The sequence below is a fragment of the Chelonoidis abingdonii genome, chromosome 1, assembly GCF_003597395.2.
Source record: "Chelonoidis abingdonii isolate Lonesome George chromosome 1, CheloAbing_2.0, whole genome shotgun sequence".
Classification (NCBI taxonomy): domain Eukaryota; kingdom Metazoa; phylum Chordata; order Testudines; family Testudinidae; genus Chelonoidis; species Chelonoidis abingdonii.
In genome coordinates, this window is record NC_133769.1 from 323,876,668 (window position 1) to 323,898,556 (window position 21,889).

General features: G+C 43.0%; 1 protein-coding gene across 6 annotated transcripts in view; it reads left to right on the top strand.

The window, feature by feature from the left end:
• Positions 1-21,889, top strand: part of STARD13 (StAR related lipid transfer domain containing 13) — a 551,580-nt gene that overhangs the window by 345,884 nt on the left and 183,807 nt on the right. For 2 of the 6 annotated variants that reach the window (XM_032791939.2, XM_032791940.2), the window contains exon 1: positions 10,301-10,584. The exons of the other annotated variants lie outside the window; for them this stretch is intronic. In XM_032791939.2, the coding sequence (XP_032647830.1) occupies positions 10,416-10,584 (169 nt within the window). In that variant the 5' untranslated portion in view covers positions 10,301-10,415. Of the gene's footprint in view, positions 1-10,300; positions 10,585-21,889 lie in introns of those variants that run through there. 6 annotated transcript variants of the gene reach the window in all.

Consider the following 21,889-nt stretch of genomic DNA (forward strand, 5'->3'; position numbering starts at 1 on the left):
GCACCTATCTTTGCTTGTGATCAATTAAGTGGGAGAAGATAGGTATTCCTCTGCCTAAATTGCATATGGGGCCCAATCCAGTAGGTATACTCGGAGGCTACCTAACTCCACACAAAACAGCAGTGATGGGCCAAGAGAGAGCCCTCCTTTATAATCTTTACCCAGTGATTGGGGTACTGACCCAGGCTCAGGGAGACTCCTGGTTCTAGTCCCCTCTCTGCCTGATGAGATCTGCCACCTCTCAGGTCAGTGCTCCAATGACTAGGCTATGGAGTGGTTGTCACTCTCCTAACAATGGTATTGATCTACTACAAGATGAAAATGTGGAATTATTTATAGTCATGCAGAAAATGTGGGAGTGTTCAATATTTATTTCTGTATGTATTTGGGAAAAAACAGATGATGTGTCATATCACACAATAATATTCTTTTCATTCCACTAGTAATCTCAGGAGGATGTTAAACAGCAGCTACTGAAGTTGCACATTTTTAAATCATTAGGTCCAGATAACTTGCATCCAAGAGTTTTACATTAATTGCTGAGGAGCTCATAGGACATTAATGTTGATTTTCAATAAGGGAAAACTGGGGAAGAAGACTGGAAGAAAGCTAATGTTGTACCAATATTTTAAAAAGGGTAAACAGGATGACCCTAGGAATTGTAGGCCTGTCAGTCTGACCTTGATTCCAGGCAAGATAATGGAGTGGCTGGTATGGGACTCAATTAAAAAAAATTAATGGCAGATAACATAATTAATGCCAATCAATATGTCTTTACGGAAAGTAGTTTCTGTCAAGCTAACTTGATATCTTTTTTTTTTATGAGATTATAAGTTTGGTTGCTAATGGTAATGGTGTTGATGTTATAGACTGGCTGTTTTGTGTTGTTAGGTGGCCTCTGAGCAAGCGTACTAGATCAGGTCCACATGCAAGTTAGATGGAAGAATGCTTTTCATCCCCTGGTTTGTGGATCACTCTGGGACTTAGGCACAAGATAGGTGCCCAGGAACCGAGAGGGAGGCAGATGTGCATATGCCCAGAGGCAGTAACATAGCCACCTAGGGAACTTTTGTTGCACAAACTTGGGCATCGAGTGAATTTAGATGACTACAGGAATAGGCAGCAGTTGAGCAGGAGTCTTGTGTCTCACAGTGGGGCCTAAAAAGTGGATTTAGGCACCTACATCTGGGCACAGCCAGATTCATATTTTGTGTGCCCTGCCCTCCGCTCCATCTGTGCTCTGTCCTGAGGCCCCACCCCTGCTCAGCCTCTTCCCCCTGAGATTCTGCCTGCCACTCACACGGGGGAAAGGGGTGGAGAGAAGCGAGCGGTAGATAGGACCTTGCGGCAGAGTGCAGGCAGGGCCTCAGGGGGAAGAGGCCAAGCAGGGGTGGGACCTTGGGGCAGAGTATGGACAGAATGGGGAATGGGGCCAGGGCCCCTTCTGAGTGTGGGCCTGATTCCACAGCACCATTGGCACCATTGTAAACCCAGTACTGAATCTGGGGCTTAGGCGTATAAGTACCTTTGTGCATGTGGGCCAGAGTTCCTACAGGCCAAGTGTGCCCTCAGCGACACCTCTGCCACCTACTGGCTCCAGATTATGCTTCTAGTGCCACCTGTTAGCTGTAAGTGGGTTGGCACAGGTGTTCATGAGGGCATGGTTCAAAACCAGCGGGGTTGCATATGTAAGGAGACTGTTGCCCCCTTACTAACATTCAGTGGGGGTGTTTTGGTTGGCTAGCTCCCAGCACTAAAAGACTGGGGAGAGGCCAATGCTCCAGGTCAGCCTCAGCCTCTGAGCATGATTGACAGGGCGGGCAGGCTAATCAGGGAGTCAGGAGGCATGTAGTAGAAATTTCCAGTGGCAGGTATATATATGCAAGCAAGAATCAGGCTGGAGATAACAAGGTTAGTTCTCTTTGTAGTCATATAAGTCACCTGGTATTGTTTTGGTTCTCTGATTGGATTGCTTATGCAACAAACATAAGAGCATAAGTTGCATCCAATGAAGTGAGTATTCACCCACGAAAGCTCATGCTCCAATACGTCTGTCAGTCTATAAGGTGCACAGGACTCTTTGCTGCTTTTACAGATCCAGACTAACACGGCTACCCCTCTGATACAAGAGCAATACAGATTTTGTACTAAATATTGTAATGTGAATTTCAAGATTCACAATTCACACTGTTGGTTAGTTAGTCTATTTTAAGTTTACTTTCTGCCAATATTGGAGCTAACAGTTCATTTCTCACAAGCATTTACTACTAAAACTGAGCACTTGAATGTTTGTGGAAAGTGAATTTGCAAGAGTTGCAAAAACTTCTATTGGGATTTGCTTGTAAGTCAAAACAAATATTAATGAATAGCTTTTGTACTATTTATTACTTCTGCTAAACCTTGCCCTGGAGTAATCAAGTCTAGGAGACAGAGGTTATCTCTGTCTTCATACTGTTCAATCCTGGACGCCTCTGGTATTGTTAACAAGGGTACTGATTAGGGATAATGTGATGATGGGATTTATGATGTGAATCCCCATTCCCTTCCAAGTGGGGCCTCCTTTGAGCTGGGGTGGCAGTTGAAAAGGACTGTATCCCATTTATAATCTATTGGAACCATCTAATCCCTAAAATCACTGTTGTTGTTTTAAAAGGCTATTTCCAAATTGTTTACAAGTTTCATGGCAAAAATTACTTCTCACCATGTGAACTTTTGCTAGTAAGTGGCAGTAGGTTTATTTTTAAAGCAGTATTATAGCAATATGAGCTTTAATGGTTTTCAAACAAAATGTTCAGGGCTCCACATATATCTACTTGGTCACATATATCCTTATCAGGGCCAGCGTGTTCAGCACTTAACAGGATCAGCCCAAAATGTCTAATTCAGTAGTTAGACTCTGATTCAGCAAAGCACTTAAACACGTGTGTAACTTTAAGCACTAGACTGCAGGGATTGCTCACTTCCAGTTCCCCTGGGAGTACACAGGGACTAGCAAATCCACACCCCCATGCACCAGCCAGAAGAGCTAACTGGCGATGCTGGGGTTACTACACAAGGAGGGTGTGGTTGTGAGACTGCATGGTTGGGAGTTGGCCAGTGTTCCCTCTGCACACACCCTTGGCTATGGGGTATTGCTGCATACCACAACGGGACCCAGAGTGATTATCTTTTATGGCCTAGCAATGTACTCATTTCTAGGTGGTGGTTTTGGCATGTATGGGCTGGTAAGCTTGGCGCTTTCCATGTCCCCTTGTTGGTATAAACTGAGTAATTTCTTTTGTTCTTTTGTGGACTTTAGGGCATGTGACAGGGAGCTGATGAAATGAATCAAATCAGTTGATTGCTATTCTTCCCTCCCCCAACTGCCTGTTGAGTTTATAAACACATCACCGGTAGGCCGAGTCCTCATCTCACTTAAATTCCCTGCTTGCATTAGAGCTCCTTTCTATGGTGTGGCCAGGGCATTAATGTTTTTCTAATCAGGGCTATGTTTTATAGCAATATTAGCCTTTAAACATGAGGTTCTTAAAATACAAATGGATAATCCTCTGTTAGGACTGGAGGGGAGAGGAGAAGTACTGTGTGATTCAGAAGCCTCCTTGGCTGATTTGAGGTTACTTAATCGTGTCTATGAGGCCTCATTTTCATGCAGAGAAAAACGGCCTTGCACAGCAGTATTTATTTTACAAACTCCCTATCAGATAGTTTACACAGCAGTTGCCTTGCCTCCAAAACACATCAGTATTGTGCTTTCCATTTAGACAGTACTCTGTTCCAATGCTATGCAGATGTGACTTCTTTACCTCTCAGCTGTATTGAAATCCTTAATAAATTATTTCTGCCGCCTCCTGCCCTCCCCTCCCCCAATAAAAGTCAGCTCACAGAAAAGTGGAGGAAAGGGGGGGAGAGAGAGAACAGCCTGATGAAAAGGTTGGAAGCTGCAGTCAGACAGAGCGAAAAGTTTCTGGCTGCAGCAGGGTTCCCACTGCTTTTCGCCAAGTATAAACTAACTTCCAGCCTGCATTAATCCTAGCTCAGCTTTCAAAAGGTTATAATCTTACTGTTCAAACAGTAAACATTAAGCAACAAATTGTTTCTGGTTGTAAATTCAGTATTTACATGAGCAAGGTTTAAACAGGTAGCTGCCTAGGTTATCAAAGTGGGGGCACTAGGTACAAATGCAGCTATGGTTTAGGGGTTCATTTATTTCCGACAAAAATGTGATCTGAATTTGAAAAAAGTTGCTGCTTTCTGGTGCTTCATAAACTAGCTTGTAGCTTTATTTAAAAAAGAGATGCTTATAAGATGAGTGCCAGGTACTAGATACACCTCTTCCCCGATATAATGCGACCCAGTATAACACGAATTCGGCTATAACGCATAAAGCAGCTCTTTGGGGGGTGGGGGGGGGGGGGAGGCTGCGTGCTGTGGTGGATTAAAGCAAGTTCGATATAACACGGTTTCACCTATAATGTGGTAAGGTTTTTTGTTTCCCGAGGATAGCGTTCTATCGGGGTAGAGGTGTATGACTAAAATCTCACAACTCAAATACCTACTACAAACAGAACTACACAAAGAGCAACAAACTAAGAGCAAAAGTGTGCATGTCTTCAGTGACTTGAAAGTGGAGTTCTGGAGTTTCCAGCTTGTTATGATTGCATGTTAATAACATCTGTGTGGGTAATTTGACATGGAAACAATGTGGTTCTCGTGGCATTAATGCTTTAAAATTAAGAGAAACCATAGTTATGATTTAATTTTAGATGTGACATAACATCTCAGTGTAAGTAATAATTGAGGGGAAAAGCGGTTGCAGCAGTAAGATCACATGGTTATTCATTTATTGTGTGTGAACCATGAATTAAATTCCATGCTAAAAGAACTTCTGCCACCTATGGCACCATATGCCTATCTCACGCTGGAAAGACTGGGAATACTATAATCTTGTCTCACGTTAAGCATCAGCATTCTAAGGCCAGTGGGGACTACAGAACAGAAACTGGTTTATAATCTTACACTAATAGTGTGCTCAGGCTGATTGTAAGTGGACACTTTAATCAAATATAATTTAGAGTTTCTACAGTATATTGCGTGATGTGCCCTTCACCCCATTACAGAATGCTGTGCTGAACAAAATGGAGGCAGATTTCCAATGCTGTTGATGACTGCTCTTTAGTTATGCATGCACACATGCAAAGAACACCCATCTTTCAGTATGGGGCAAACCATAATGTGGCTTTGTCACTTTCATCAGTGCTTAGGTACTGTAATAAGCACATTAGAAACACCATGCAGTCCTTAGACAGATGTTTAGCGAGTCTCCCATGTGATCTTCCAAAGAACTACAGTGTTGTCAAACCGAAGTATTCATCCTGGGAGATGTAGTCCAGTTGTGGCGCTCATCACATAAGGAGAACTTGGACATGAGGCAACCGAATGATAGTTCCCACAGGGTACTGTCATGGCATTTCCAAACTGAAATATTTCAGGTTTTGGCTGAAATTTTTCAGTTTTGCATTTTCAGTTGTTCTATGAAAAAAATCCCCATTGTACAGATGGGTAAACACTGAGACAAAGAGAGCTCAGCAACCTATCCTATGACCCAGTGGCAGAGCTGGGAATAGAACAAGGGGTGTGTGAGGTGCAGCAGGGAGTTGGGGTGCAGGAGGGGTGTGGGGTGCAGTAGGGGGTTGGGGTGCAGGCAGGGGGCTCAGGGCAGTGAGTTGTGGTGCAGGAGAGGTTTGGGGTGCAGGCTTACCTGGAGCGGCTATGGGGTGGCAGCGGCACGCGCCAGGGCAGGCTGCCTGCCTGCCCTGTCCCTGCTCCCTCCCACTCCCCTGCTTCCGCTCCAGCTCCAGAAAGTGACCAGCAGCACATCCCTGTGGCCCCTGGGGGAGGGGGAGCAGAGGGCTCCTCATGCTGCCCTCACCTGTGGGTACCTGTCCTGCATAGGTGCCAACTCCGTGAGTGCTTCTGAAAAAAATTGGTGGGTGCTCAGCACCCACAAGCAGCTCCCTGCCCCCCTGTTCCAGCTTGCCTCTGCCTGCACCGCCGTGTCCTGCTTCTCCCCCTCCTCAGCCTTTGCGCTGCAAAACAGCTGATTCGTGGGACAGGGAGGGAGGAGGAGGAATGAAGCGTGCTGAGGGAAGAGGTGGGGCCGGGGGGAGGGGGGTTTGGGGAAGGGACGCAACGGGGGCAGGAGAGGGCGCGGAGTTAGGTGGGACTTTGGGATGGGGAAGGGCAGGGGAAGGATGGAGTCGGGGTGGGGTCAGGGGCAGGGAAGGGGGGGTGGGCACCCACCGGAGCGGAAGGAAGTTGGTGCCTATGGTCCCCCGATGCTCCCATTGGCCGTGGTTCCCGGAGCAGGGCCTGCAGCGCCATGGGGGTGGCAATGCCGTGGGCTGGATCCAAACCGCTGAGGGGCCAGATCCAGCCCACGGGCCATAGTTTGCCCACCCCTGATCTAGACGATCTGTGGTTCAGGGTGCTCTTTGCATTTGTACAAAAATATACACATGAGCTCATGGTCACATTAAATGGCACACAGTTAGAACAAGTTTTGCTCTTCTAGTGCTCATAAATGGAAACACTTTAAACAGAACACTGGAGGGGCAACTAACTCTTGATTGTTTCTTCTTTAGTGGGACCACTGTTTAAGGACTGGATTGTAACCATACAATGTAGTCTGAGTAGGGTTGCCAGGTGTCTGGTTTTTGACTGGAACGCCCAGTCAAAAAGGGACCCTGGCAGCTCTGGTCAGCACCGCCGACTGGGCTGTTAAAAGTCTGGTCGGGGGCTAAGGCAGGCTCCCTGCCTGCCCTAGCTCCACGCAGCTCCCGGAAGTGGCCGCCAGGTCCCTGAGGCCCCTAGGTACATGGAGGGTCTATGCTGCCCCTGCCCCGAGTGCCAACTCTGCAGCTCCCATTGGCTGGGAACCACAACCAATGGGAGCTGCAGGACAGAGTCTGCGGGTGTGAGGGCAGTGCGTGGAACATCCCTGGCCGCCCATGTGCTTAGGTGCTGCAGGGACCTGGTGGCTGCTGTCTGGGAGCCGTGGTAAGTGCTGCCGGGACCCTGCACCCACCAACACACACCCTTGCTCTGGTCCTGAGCCCCGTCCTACAACCCAGACCCCTCATCCCTGGCCCCACCCCAGAGCCCACACCCCTAGACCTCTCGCGCACCCTGAACCCCTCATTTATGGCCCCACCCAGAGCCCGCCTCCCCAGCCCAGAGCCCATACCTTCCCTGCACCTGAACCCCCTGCCCTAACCTGAAGCCCTGTCCTTTACCCTGGAGCCTGCACCTCTAATCAGAGCCTCACCCCTCCCACACACACCCAATCCCCTGCCCCAGAAAGTGAGGGTGGAGGAGAGTGAGTGACAGAGAGAGGGGGTATGGAGGAAACGGGGCCTTGGAGAAGAGGCAGGGGCTCGGGGAAGGGGCTGGGGCAGGGCTGTTTGGTTTTGTGCTGTTAGAAAGTTGGCAACCCTAGGTGGGAAGTGGCAATCTGACTGCAGCTGCTTTCCCTGCCATCCGGGTTCTGGTGCTGTGGGTAGCCTACAGGGAAGGACAGGGGCTTATTATAGTTCCTTACTCCCCTGTGTAGGTGCGCAGCTGGGCTCATCATGACAGAGTCCTAAGTGAGGTTGTTTCCTAGTTGTTACACATTGGCATAGGGCTGAACTGTTGTGGGTTGTTTTTTTTTATGGTTTACATTTTTTGTTAAACTCTTTTTTGTCCTTGGAAAATTCATGAGAAATGAGTTATAATCACACTGATGGAAAAAGTTTCTCCACATTTTAATGAAAATTGAAAATCCCCGTGGGATTTAAACTGCATGTTTTGAAATATAATATATAGCGATTTTATCCAGTAGGCTACATAAGGCTCTGTGACTATCATCTATAAAGTTGCATAAGTAATATGTGGCTAAAAGAAAGAACTCCTTTTTTTTAATAAGTGCAACATAAACATACTGAGAATAAAAAGGGAAAACAAATACAAACTAGACTATACAGCAGGGATGGACTAATCAAATAATAACTCTTCCAGCGAGCAGTGATATCACTTTGGGTAAATAGCATGAATATTGCTGACATTCAGGAGTATTCAGAAATTTTATTATCCAGGGTTTTCTGCTGTGAAAAGATAGAAGACTGACTGGGACCATAACTCTACCTAGCTAGGGAAACTGGCCGAGTTAAAGGAGAACTAAGCATTGCCGTCTCACCCAGCTGCAGCTGAGCCCTTCTTGCTCTTCTGAACTCCACACGACAAGAAAAAGTGGTTCCCTTTCTCTGGATGCGAAAGAGTAAAATCTTCCCAGGCCTATTCCCAAGAGCTATTTTTTTTTCTAATTGAATGTCCAGTCTTCTCTGTGACTCTCCAGAGATTCCTCGGTCCTTCATGAAAACAGAGAAGGAATGCAGCAAATATGGGACTGTACAGACAACTCCGGATATTGGTAATGGGTCTTGGGGTCTTTCACTTCTAAGACACTGGTTTGAATGTCTGCAGTGTTCTGAGCTCCAGGCAATCCAAGGACCCAGCTGCTCAAACGCCTATTCCTGCATGGTAACCCTAGGTCAACTATTAATAAAATACAAAATATCAATAAATTATAACTGCCAAAAACAGTCATAGTTCATAGAATGTCAGGGTTGAAAGGGACATCAGGAAGTCATCTAGTCCAACCCCATGCTCAAGCAGGACCAAACCCCCAACAGATTTTTGCCCCAGATCCCTAAATGGCCCCCTCAAGGATTGAGCTCAAAACCCTGGGTTTAGCAGGCCAATGCTCAAACCACTGAGCTATCCTCTAGAATCTATGGTACAGCATGAGAATTAGTAAATAATTTGGGGTGACATTCATTCAGTGGCAACACATGCTACCGCTGCCCCAAAAATCTCAGTAACTATTGTGGGGTGAGTAACTATGTAGGGGTTGAGGCGAAAGAATCCACAGGAGCTGGAATGAGAGCTAACCTCCTTGTGCACCTCATACTTGGATGGTCCTGGCCACTCAGACCGTGTAAGTGCAGATACAGCCTCCATAGTGGCCTATTTAAAGCTAGTACAGAATCAACTGTGTGGTGTGCAGGTAATGCAGAGCACACCTGCATGCTGACATCAGAGATGCCTTCGCTTCATGCTGTGTAAACATAATAGTTCTACAGCATCTAGGGCTTTCCACAGCCCTCCTGCTGTTAGGTGAATTGCAACCTCCATGAACAAATTTAGAGGGATGGACAAAATGAGCTGTTTATAGCCCTTTTCCTTTTCTAATTTCTGCGGTTCAGTGAAATTGCTCTCCAATTCTGTGAAGCTGCTCCCTGTGCATTAGCAGTGCACATGCTGGAAACTGTCATGATCACAAAAATTCATGTTAATGATTCTGCTCCTTTAGAAATGAGCTATCCCTTATGGTAAGCAGTGAACCATATCATTGATATTTACAGATATTATACACATTAACTGGCACACAGGCTAACCCATTCCATATACCACATGGCATATTGTTTTTTGAATTACTCAGACTTGTTATCCAGATGCTAACAACAAATGGCAGCACTCTGCTTCCATGTAATTAAACACAGAGGGAATGTGATACTTTGCAAAAGCAAATGGCTGTTTTTTAAGAATATCTGAAAAACAATGTGCGCACGTATGGATCAAACAAAAAATTACTTCTTTGGGGAACCAAAAGGATGAAACATTTCTCCTCACTTGGTAGCCACTTCTCAGTAACATTAATTTTAGGGATTATTACATGTCTATTAACTTCTGCTGTGTGATTGCTGCTAAATGATGTTTTCATTGGAAGGATTTCATTTGCTCTGGTGCTGGTTGTGCTAGGTGGTTGTTTGGATTAGACAGCCCATCCTAAACTTCTTTTTCTAGGCAAACTGTGTGGTATGATGTTAAGAAAATTAGCATGTGCATCTTCTGAAGAAATGAGTAGGCAGCTTTGTGGCAGAGAGTGGAGGAGGATGGGGTTTTCCACAGCTCTGCATGCTAAGGAATTTTGCAGCCTAAAATAGGTATTCCTAGATGGTGTGTTTTGTTTTTTCAAACTCTCCTATCACAGCTCTTCAATGCTTAGTCAGCTCAGAAGCATGCTGTTTGTATTTGCCTTCAACCTTGTGTGGGATTGGAAATGCCTGAACGGGCTTCACTTTCCTCTGTAAGGCAGACTGTGTACTTTCACATTCTTTACTTTTGGCTGATTGGCCCTTCTAGATCATGTGAGAGGAGCTGGAATCCAGAGTTGTAGCTTTTGCCACTCCTTTTTCTTTTTAAAGCACTTGCTCTTTTCAGCTTTCTTGGGCTTATTGCCTCCTTTTTTTATTACACTCATTAGAATCTGGAATAATTATACAGGGGACTGAAGCAGTGATTTTAAAGGGTCAGAGATGTTTAGGCAGATGTCCAGGACTTCAGGCTCAGGCTGTTACTATCTAAATTCCATGTCACCTGAGAGCCAAGAGATGTACTTACGATTTGATCAGACTACGAGACGCTCTCCATACAGGATGAGTAGGATTCTTGCACGCCATCAGCTACTAATTAAAATTCAGCAAGGTGAGTTACTGGCTCTAACTGGCTTCTAACTGTTAGTATAATGTCTGCAGGTCAGCTTCTGCATACTAAAAACTTCAGTTAATATTTGAAATTTCAGTGTTTACATTTCTGTACTCTGAGTCTAACAGACTCAATTTAAAACAGTCAGTGACAGCGTTCTACTGCTAGGTAATTTTTTTTTTATATTCACATACAAGGAACATAAAGATTCACAACAGTGTGTGATCAGTGGCTTAACTATATTGCCTTAAGTTACCTAGAAGTTTATGATTAAATATGGGAAAATATGAAATTCCTTTTGTCTGATTGCTTGAATGTCATGACACCAGGCTGCATATAATTCTGCTACATGTAAAACCTGTACATGTAAAACATACTATGTATTGTGCAAATGATCAATTTTACAAAACTATTTGAGACTGCAAGAGGGTTGAAAAAGGGCTGCTCTGATAAGACTCTTTAGGAAAAACTCATGTGTGATTGTCAAAGAATTATAGAACTTCTGTCACATGTCCTTGAAGATAATTGCTGACTTATCTTTTTGTCACTGTTTGTTTATTTGTTTATTTATTTATTTATTCAGCAACCACTACACCTTCCTTAGAATGCACAGTGTTAGGGCTAAATATATACATTTCAGCCTCAAAACAAATCCCTTGGCCTGTGTGCATTTTAAAAGAAATCATCTTCCAAAACTTCCTAGAACAGATGTGAAAAACATAAATTTAAAAGCCACCTCTGTTAATTTTTGTAGGTTAACGGAAGATCAATATATAGTATATCACTGGAGCTTTTCATTTTCCAAATCAGATGTGGATGTGCATTCATACAGAAAGAGAATGCCATGTATTTTTCATCTGGGTGAAAAAATCTGGAAGATAACATGTTCTCATGCAATTCCTGTCTAGTTCTTGCTAGTTTACACCCAAGGTACACCTCTACCGTGATATAACGCTGTCCTCGGGAGCCAAAAAACCTTACTGCGTTATAGGTGAAATCGCATTATATCAAACTTGCTTTGATCCGCCGGAGTCCGCATCCCCGCCCCCCCAGATCGCTGCTTTACTGTGCTATATCCGAATTCATGTTATATCAGGTCACGTTATATCGGGGTAGAAGTGTATTGCACTCCCTTAACTGAAAACAGACAGAGTAGTGTTAGCTACTCTGTATTACTCTAACATTACTTACTCTCAATCCCAAGAATATAATGTAAATGTTGATGTGAGTTTCTGCATATGAGCAGTTAAATGGAGTGGCCAATTTAATTTGTCGCTTTCAAATGTTTTCCATATCAGTGGTTGTGGAACTCTGGAAAAAGGTCAAGGATACAATTATGAAACCCTTATTGTATTTATAAAGGAACAATACATATTTCATTGCCCAGCGTCCGATGAAAGAGATTGTTTCTGTGGCAATTAGGAAACTCTGTTGTATGCAACAGAGTTTCAGACTTGGTGATGTTTGAAGGATACTGGCCTTAACTGCAGCTCTGATATCAGGAAGGATATTATGTCATTCCATATACCCTCGATCTTGATTGAATGCAAAGAACAGGCAATTTTTCTTCCTTTGGGTTTATTTGACAATACATGTGGCACAGTATTAGATGCAGCTTAATTTTCAGGAAGGGTCTACAGCATAGGTGCTGATACTAGGGGTGCTAGGGGTGCTTCTGCACTCCCTAGCTTGAAGTGGTTTGCATCATATACAGGGTTTACAGTTTGGTTCAGTGGCTCTCAGTACCCCCACTATACAAATTGTTCCAGCACTCCTGGGCTACAGACAAAATTTTTTAACAGGGCACTCTTATCTGCCTCTCTGACTGTATGACTTTCCTCCTCTAAACCTATATTTGTGCCTAGAGTATGTGCTAAGATAGCAATGTGTGCCTAATAAATACATATAATAATGGTCTACCTTTTCAAACACGTGATTTTGGGTGCCTCCATTTTTGGGTAGCTAACATGGGACACTTAACGAGGGACCTGATTTGTAGGAAGTGCTGAGCACCCACCCTCTGAAATGAGGTCCTTTTAAGGAGTCATTGTCGAGTTTCAGAGGGGTAGCCATGTTAGTCTGGATCTGTAAAAGCAGCAAAGAGTCCTGTGGCACCTTATAGACTAACAGACGTATTGGAGCATGAGCTTTCATGGGTGAATACCCACTTCATCGGATGCATTGTCAGGTTGGTCACCCAAAAACTGAGGCACCCCAAATCACTCCTCACTTTTGAAAATTTAGGCCATAAATATCTATATAGATAGAGAGGCAGCATGTCTAGTAGTTAAGTCATGGGCTGGAACTTTGAATTCTAATCCTGTATCTACAATTTATTTACTGGGTGGCACTGGACAATTCATTTAACCACTCTCCCTGATTTCCCCCATCTATAAAATGGGGATAACATTTAACTGTTTATCTTCTTCACAGCGAGCTGTGAGAATTCATTTTTCTACCATGTTTTGATGTTAAATGTTACAATTAACTGCTAATTTATACATATATTATTAGAGAGTCAGATCTATGTATTGGATTACTAGGAATTTATTACTTCTCACCTCCAGTCTTTTATGTATAGGATTCAGAGTATATATTCCTTTTGTTGGATAAGTATAACTCTCATTAGCAATAATGAATTTATGTGCACATGTAGAGTGAGAATAGGCTGGTATGTGTACGCCAGGTTATATGCATGCAAATACCTATCCTCATATTCCCTACAAATCATTTTAGACTCTATGGTTTCAATGATTAGGAGCATATTTACATGTCTGGAGGGATCTCGAGACGTATGCTTCTATCAGCTAGAAATGTCGCTATAGCCAAACTGACTATCCAAACTGCAGGCCAGCTATTCACTCTGTAGAGAATCCAAGAGTGGGATGTTAACCACTTTGAAACTCAGATAGGTTCTTACCGCAAGTGTCTTCTCTTCAGTTCAGTCCCTCCTACAGATTCACTTCTTCTGCAGTGCTCTCAAGAACTGAGACAATCATATCAGTTCAAATCATTTTATTAATAATGTGAACAAAACCAAGTCTAGCTGTTATACCTTTCCCTCTTCTAGGTTTCTGTATACATTCTAGGTGAAATCTTGGCTCCATTAAAATCAATGATAAAAGATCCATTGACTTCAGCAGGGGTCAGGATTTCACTCTCTCTGTCTATTTCGTTTAGACAGTAAGCAGCTGGAAGCCAGGACTGTCTGAATTTTTTTTGCATTGTCCAGCACTGTGGTCATTCTTCTTGCTCACAAATAATTAAGGATGAGATTCACTGTTGTGCGGAGATCCTGCGCAAGGACTGTGCACTGCTTAAGTCCTATTTTGAGGCCTTTTGCTGTAGAATTTCACCCTATTGGTGATGATTAAATAATGAAGTTCCACAGGATAGTTTAACAGGAGAGTATCTGAAAGCAGATCAGGAGATGATGATGCAAAATGGAAGTCATAAGTTGCTTACTGTGGCCCCAGTTCAGCAAAGCACTTAAACACGTGCTTTACTGCCACTGATTTCAGACTTTTTGCTTACGTGCTTTTCTGAATAAAGATGGACTTAAGCACAGGTGTAAGCAGTATGCTGCACTGGGGCCTCTTTGAGTATATACTGTCTACTTCTTGCTCATGTATCTTTCAGTTCTTGGATGATAAACAAAGCTTGACCTTGCATTAGTAAACACTGTGCATTTCAGATCTAGGATGTTTCTTAAGGTCAAGTTTTCAGTAGTCCAAGAAATTATTTATAGAGCAGTATAGGGAGCACTCCGACCTCTCATTACAGGATATGAACCTAAGCACTAATGTTGTGTTATAATAATAATAATTTCATATGCTTGATCCATCTCTCATTAATAACATGCACTTTGGTACATGATGCTGAATTACTGTTTGGAGAAGTCCACATTAGGTTACTGCATCCTTGCTGCCATGACATTGCGTGGTGCAGTTTTTCTTCACCTTTTAAAGACAGGTCTGGTGCAGAAGCATTTCTTTGTATTTTCTTTAAGGTGTTAGTTTAAAATAAACAATATGAATTATTCCCAAGGATTAACCCACTTAATAATTCTACCACAAGGGAAATCAAACAAATTGGAGTGTAATTTTAATTAGATTATACTTTACAAATCTCAGATATCTGGTTTGTTTTCACCACCAACTCCTTGAGACAGATTGTGGTGGTGGCCTGAGAGTGAGAATAGTGATCTGCCTGATATTAAGTCGGCTTTTTTCAAAGTGTAATGTGTTGATAATTTATTTTCCCATATAACTCTGTTACTTTCCATGCTGAAGGGAAAGCATGCTTTGGCATAAAGCAACAGGGCATAGCATGTTTGGTTTGGAGTATTTATTCAAACTGAGTATGCTGTAACTGTGTGAGGATTCATTAATGATTACTCATGTTCTCTTTAAAGTAAATAAGGTGGTGGCTGTCAATAACTCAAATGAGGAGAGTCAGAAAATTGTCATGATTTCAGAGCCTTTCACTAAAGCCAGTGCACAACAGAAAGTTAAAAACAGAACAATATGTCAAACAGAATGAGTAAAATTAAGGTCACACACTGGAAATATGAAGTGAAAAGTATTGAGTGACCAGAGATAATATAGGTAGAGTTAGAAACTTAGGGCCAAATTCTGCCCTCAAGTAGCCATGCGCTCCTATCAGTGAAATCTGTCCACATGTATTTGCAGATTGAATCTGGATCTTGGACTACATGTTTAGGGCAATATAAAGAGTAATATTACTTTTACCTACAATGAGTAATACCTTACTCCATGAATAGTTCTAATGATTTCAATGGCCTGGGGTGGCATAAGAAAATCCTTCAAAAGAGTGATCTCATTTTGAAAGCAACATTACAGTGCAACACTCTCTGCAAATGATTATAAAATGTCATACACTGTAAGGCTCGGTATGAAACTTTTAACAAATTGTCAGTGTCGTCTAAATACACTTGTGGTTGTCTGCTTTATGGGAACAGTAGGATTAACGACTCCAGGTTTCCTATCTGAAATCTTGTTGTTCTAGGTAAGGTGAACACAATGTTTTGCTCTTCTCCAGCTCCTCCCTGTACTCTGTGGCTACACTTCATTTTTGTGGCATTTGTATTGTTGACATACGGGGAAGGATTCATTATCTTGAACTGCCACAGCAAAATATAATACAGTATTATAATTCAACATTCTTTTAGCATAGTTTTTTTGATAAGGTTGCAAAGTCAAGCACTGAAAAATTAGGAAATGCCAGAATTAAGGTTGCCTGTGTAGCTTTCATTCATCCTCATGTTGTGTTTTGTATTCACTTCAGGGTTTGGATAGTGTGCATAAAATAAGGCCTCGGGCCACACATTGAATGTGGGCAATAAAAAGAAATATTGAATAACTGAATGAAGCTGTGATTCTGTGGAAAATATATATTATCATGTAACTAAAAACTGTATTATAATCCATATCTACAAGGGAGCCAAATTAAGGCTTTACAGGCAACCTTAATTCTAACATTTCCTAACTTTTGAATGCTTAACTTTGCACCTTAGCGTTCTTTTAACTTAGTTGTTTCAGTGTCATATTTTAATTGAAAACAGAAAATCTGTCATGTAGAGCCATATTTACCTCCAGTTTGAGTCACTGTTGGGATTTAGACCTTTCGATTCACAGCGTAGACCACCACCACCTGGACTAATGGAGTAACTGGTAGCAGTGTTAAGGTATTGTCATCTATGTGGCCCAGTCACTAGAGGGAGGATGACACACACTTTGCTAGTAGGTTTAGCAGCTATTTGCTGACAGCAGAAGAATGGTAAGACTGAGGACTTGTGGGTTGAATTCCAGGTTCTGTAGGGGAGTATGCTGTAGAGGTGATAGACCCTTCTGCCCCTTTGTCACAAGCCTTTCTCTGTCCCACTCTGCTCTTATTCAACCACCCATCGCCATCCTGTTCTCCTCCCCCTCTTCTCTCACCCTGGCCTCTTCCTCTTCCTTCTCTGCTCTTATCCAACCCCCCTCCACACACACACGCCTCACCCCCTCCTTCTGCTCCTGTCCAGTCCCCAACCCACTCAGCTCATGTTCGCCTCCCTCTTGTTCCTCCTCTGGTTCCTGCAACTTCTCTTCCCCTTCACCCACCCCTTGTCGCCCTTCTGTATTCCGATCTGGCTGCTTTCTCCTCCTCACTGTCTGGGTGCCTGCAGCAGGAGCATTGAAAGCATGGGAGAGAGAGTCTCCCTGCTCTCAATTCTGGTGCTTGGCACTACAGTTTGTATCAACAGTGCACTGTAAACCCGGGTCTATGGGACTTGTGCTTGTGGAGTTGGTGCTTGTGCATCCCCACTGCATTGTAAATCTGGAATTATAATTGCTGGACTCAGCTCTGAGAGCCACGCTAATGCATCCACACTGCACTGTGCATACCTCCTTACTCTGGTTTATGGCTTGTGCTGCACCCACACTGCAAAATGACAGGGCTTGGACCTGAGCCACAGCAAAACTTGAGCTCAACTCCCTGGGTAGGTCTATGGGCCTGGGTCCTTAGGGCTTACTGATCTGAGTCAGAAAGGTTTGTGTGTGGATGGTGTGTAGTGTCAGGGGGGAGGGTTGGGCTTAAACTTGAGTCTGAGCCTGGGTTTTCAGTGCAATGTAGACATACCCACAGCAGCCCTCAGTTAGTGGGAGGAGCACTTATGGGAAAAGTTCTGCTTAGCCCCTCTAGCCCCAGGCTGGAGCATGCCTAGAATCCATGAGGGGCTGGAGGATGCTCAGTGCAGATGGAATCTTTGAAATATTTAGCTGCCGAACACCAAGTGTCTACTGAGCATGTGCAAACGGAGAACTTTTAGAGACTTAAAACATGAACTAGTTTGGGTGGATTTCACATCTTGACACCAGAGCATCTCCTGCCAAATTTCCAGTCCCATCTCCAAAGGATGGAGGCAATAGAACATCTCAGCTAAATGATTGTAAGAATTTTTTTAGCACAGCAAAACATTGTTACCTAAATGTGTTCTCAGAAATGGCTGAACCACTTAACTGAAACTTTCTCAAAAAGATTTAGTCTGCAGCAGACATCTGACATCGAATTCCACCCAAAATTATAAGCAATTGAAAATAAGGCCATACGATACAAAGTGTTGAGAAACCTTAACTGGTGTCACTACCTGCACTGCATATAGTAATATGAATAGTTAGAATTGTCAAATTGCCAAGAAATACCCAAGACAGAAAATAATTAGATAGAGAGATGCCCTATCTCACCCAGACGTTATAGGTTTGATGTGGAAATTAAAATTTTATGGCCTATGTTGTGCAGGAGATCAGACTAGATGATCACAATGGTCCCTTTTGGCATTGGAATCTATGAACATACATCAAGTGACAGTCTTTAGTTTTGCTCTTTGATTCAGATTAAAACAGGAGATGAAATCTTGGCCTTATTGAACTCAATGGGAGTTTTGCCAATGACTTTAACAGAGCCAGGAATTTACTCAAGGTCTGACTGACTAATGTAAGACATTTTTATTTTGAAAAAAATTATGATATGTATAGTAGCAGTTATCTGTTCTATATCTCGATGAGTCATTAAGAAGATTTCTAATTTTGAAATTCACACTACTGTTATTCTTTGAGCCACCATTATTAAAAGCAACATATGGTACAATAAGTGAAATATATATGCTGAATAAGTGAATCATTCTGATAATTTTTTTATTTTAAGATTAAAATTTAAAACAAGTTATAAGTCATTGGGGCGTATAAAATTCTATACAATAGAAGTAAAATTAGAAATTGCCCTCAAGGATACCATCATTAATTAAGAGAAACTGTCATTTTTGTTACCAAGAGACACTCTAATGTTGTAGTCTAATAAGCTCAAGATAATTTCACCCTTATTTATACATAAATCCTTGGAAATGAAATGCGGAATATGTACCCTGAGCAGCCTAAATGATAATTAAAAAAGCCTGCAGTTTTATGTTGCAGTGAGAGATCATTTTCCATTCTGGGCAATAAAGTCTTAGTTCTTTTGGGGGAGAAGGGGTTAAGTTTGGCTCTACATCTAATATCTGAAAGTAGTTGATAGCATCTTCGCTGCAGTAAGTCTTTTGTCTTACTTCCGTTGTGTAATATTAGTTGTTAGATTTTTAGATTCATATAGGTATTTACGCAGCTAAATGAAAAAGGCATCCACAGTTACATCAGATAGTATAAAACAATTTTTAGAAGGAATATAAATCCTCATGCCATAGAGCATAGGCTAGCTAGTAACTAAAAGGAGTAGAAAGAAACTTCTCCTGTGGGTAGGTTGTTCTATAAATGTCCATTGTGTTGTTTGTTGCACCTTTCTCTGAAGCATCTGGTACTGATCACTGTCAGAGACAGGATACTGGGCTAGATGGACCGTGGATCTGATACAATGTGTAGCAATTGCTACATTTCTAATTCACACTCTTACAAATAGATGAATATGGGCAGTTCCAGGCCCTTTCCTGTTGAATGAAACCTCATTGTTTTTGTTTTGTTTTGTTAAAAATGTGTAGACTGGTACATTTCTATTCAAAGGAACTGTTGCATTTCCCTCCCTTCCCTCTCCCCCTCTGATCCCAAGTCAGTTGTACTTGCCTACAGCACAGAGTGAATCATTACAGCCAGGGTCTCTAATATATGGGCTACAATATTATTCTTATTACTTTTCTTTTTTACAACCATGTTGAGCTAGAGTGTCTTGAAACTACTGAAGAAGAGGCCGCATGTTTCAGAGAATTTAGGAGCATTTAGGGGAAAAGCTTAGTTTTACGTGTATACAATTCAGTATGCCAAAATCATTATTGTGTGCCCAGTGTGGCGACTGACGGTTCGAAAAATAGCATTTTGCCATCCATTCTGTTTAAGCCCTCTGCGAAAGAAGGATTCAGTCCTGTAACTTACTTGAATCTTCTATAATTAAATAAAATAAAGGAATAAATCATAATAATGTCCATTAGTCATCATTTGAAAAGCTAAAAATTACACACCTTTGGGGCTAGCTGCTCTCAGTTTTTATGGAACATTCTGTGGCAGGAAGATCTGTATATGACTCATCATCACTCTGAGCACCATTGTGCCAAAAGATGTATGATTTTTTGGCTCCATAATGTATTTTCAATTTACAGAAACATGCTACTTATTATTTTATTTCATTTATGTCATGTCCATTTCTAAATCACCGTATTAGAGAGTGGCTTAGGAGTTTGAAAGAAGGGGTAACACAAGTGGGGATCCTTGAGTTTACCCCAGGACCTGTTGTTGTCTTCATTTTTGTGTGTCTCTCTCTCTCTTCCTTTTTTAGTGAAGTTATCCTTACAATAGAATGTTGCCCTGTCCCCTTAAAGGCAGGAAGTCTCCTTGGAGGTGGTGGTGCAGCTTTTACTGTCCAAAACGGGGGTCTTGGAGAATAGTGCAGTTAGGGTGCACTTGTCTGTCCCTCTTTACATACTGGGATTGCCAGCTCTGTGGAACTCCTTGTCTCTTCTGAGTCTGAGGGTTTCTCTCCAGGCCTCCAGCAACTTTCCTTCCACCTCTGCCATCCACATATGCACTTTGTGACAGAAACTGGGATGGAGATGGTCATGCCTCGTGGTTGTAGCTGGAGCAGTCAGGCCTAGTGGTCAGAGCAGGAATAAAGGGTCCAGACGGGGTCGGAGTGGGGTTGGAGCAGGACTGGAGCAGAGCTGGAGCAGGTTAAGACCCTTGGAGACTGTTGCCACAGTCAGGCAGGAGAGAGTTCCAAGCCCTGGAGTGACACTGAACAGACTGAACTGCTGTTCCTCCTGTGGGCCTTGTATGCCTTGGTCTGGGAGTCACGTGCTCACTTCCTAGCTTGTGGATTGGTTGGAGCCTAGCACAGGAGTGACTCATCACCTTACACTTTGGGCCAGATCTTCAGCTGGTGAAAATCAAAGTAGCTCTTTTAAAATCAGATTAATGTTGCCTTACGCAATCTGTCTCCTGGGGATGTTGCCCATACAAGGTGGAAATCCACATTTTCATCAGTCCGTCGGCTTCTAGAGACACAATGAGTGCAGTCGTTAATAAATGCAGAATGTTGACTGGCCATTATAGCTGAATACTTCATGGAATAGATGAGACTTTAGGGGTCTTTTCAAGGAGAACTTGGCAGCTTGGTGCTCTTCTTGGGAAGCCACTGCAGATATGACAAAAGTCTGGAATGGGCAGAAAAAAGAGACATGGCTATGATGTAGGGAGCTAGATGGGTTGTAGGGAGCAAGCAGAGCAGCGCTTCAAGAAGGGAGAGACAAGGCCAGAGTGGAGGAAAAAGAAGAGCTAATCTTGGCAGCTGAATTTTGGATGTACGAGGGTGGTAAGAGATGGGAGACAGAAGCCAACAAGGAAGAGGTTATACTAAAAATTCACATCAGCAAACCTCAGAGTGAAAATCACAGGACCTAAAAGAGAGGCTGAATTTAGGCATGAAATTTGAGATTTCAAAGTAGGGCTGTCAAGCGATTAAAAAAAATTAATTGTGCGATTAATTGCACTAACAAACAATAATAGAATAGCATTTATTTAAATATTTTTGTATGTTTTCTACATTTTCATATATACTGATTTCAGTTACAACACAGAATACAAAATGTACAGTGCTCACTTTATATTTATTTTTGATTACAAGTATTTTCACTGATGGGGTGGAACTACCAGCGGGCGACGTAGCAGACATACAGACCAACTACAAGTACCTTGGCGTCCCACAGTCACATGGAAACCACGATGAGGAGGCAAGGAAGACAGCAACATCCAAGTATCACCAAAGGATAAGACAGGTCCTGAAGAGCCAGCTCAGTGGGAAGAACAAGATCCACGCCATCAACAGATACGCCCTGCCGGTCATCAGATACCCTGCCGGTATAGTGAGCTGGCCAAAGGAGGACATGGAGGCTGCCGATGTGAAGACCCGGAAGCTCCTCACAATGCACGGAGGTTTCCACCCCAAGTCCAACACCCAGAGACTGTATACCAGCCGGAAAGAAGGCGGGCGGGGCTTGGTGAGCGTCAAAGCCACTGTCCTGGATGAAACCCGGAACATCCAGGAGTACATCAGTAAGATGGCCCCCAAAGATGAGCTGCTGAGAGAATGCCTGAGGCAGCAGCAGACATGGGAGGAAGACCAAGCAGAAGAAGTGCCATGGCAAGACAAGACCCTGCATGGGATGTACCATCAACAGATAGCTGAGGTGGCTGACATTGGGAAATCCTACCAGTGGCTGGAAAGGGCTGGACTAAAAGACAGCACTGAGGCACTGATCATAGCA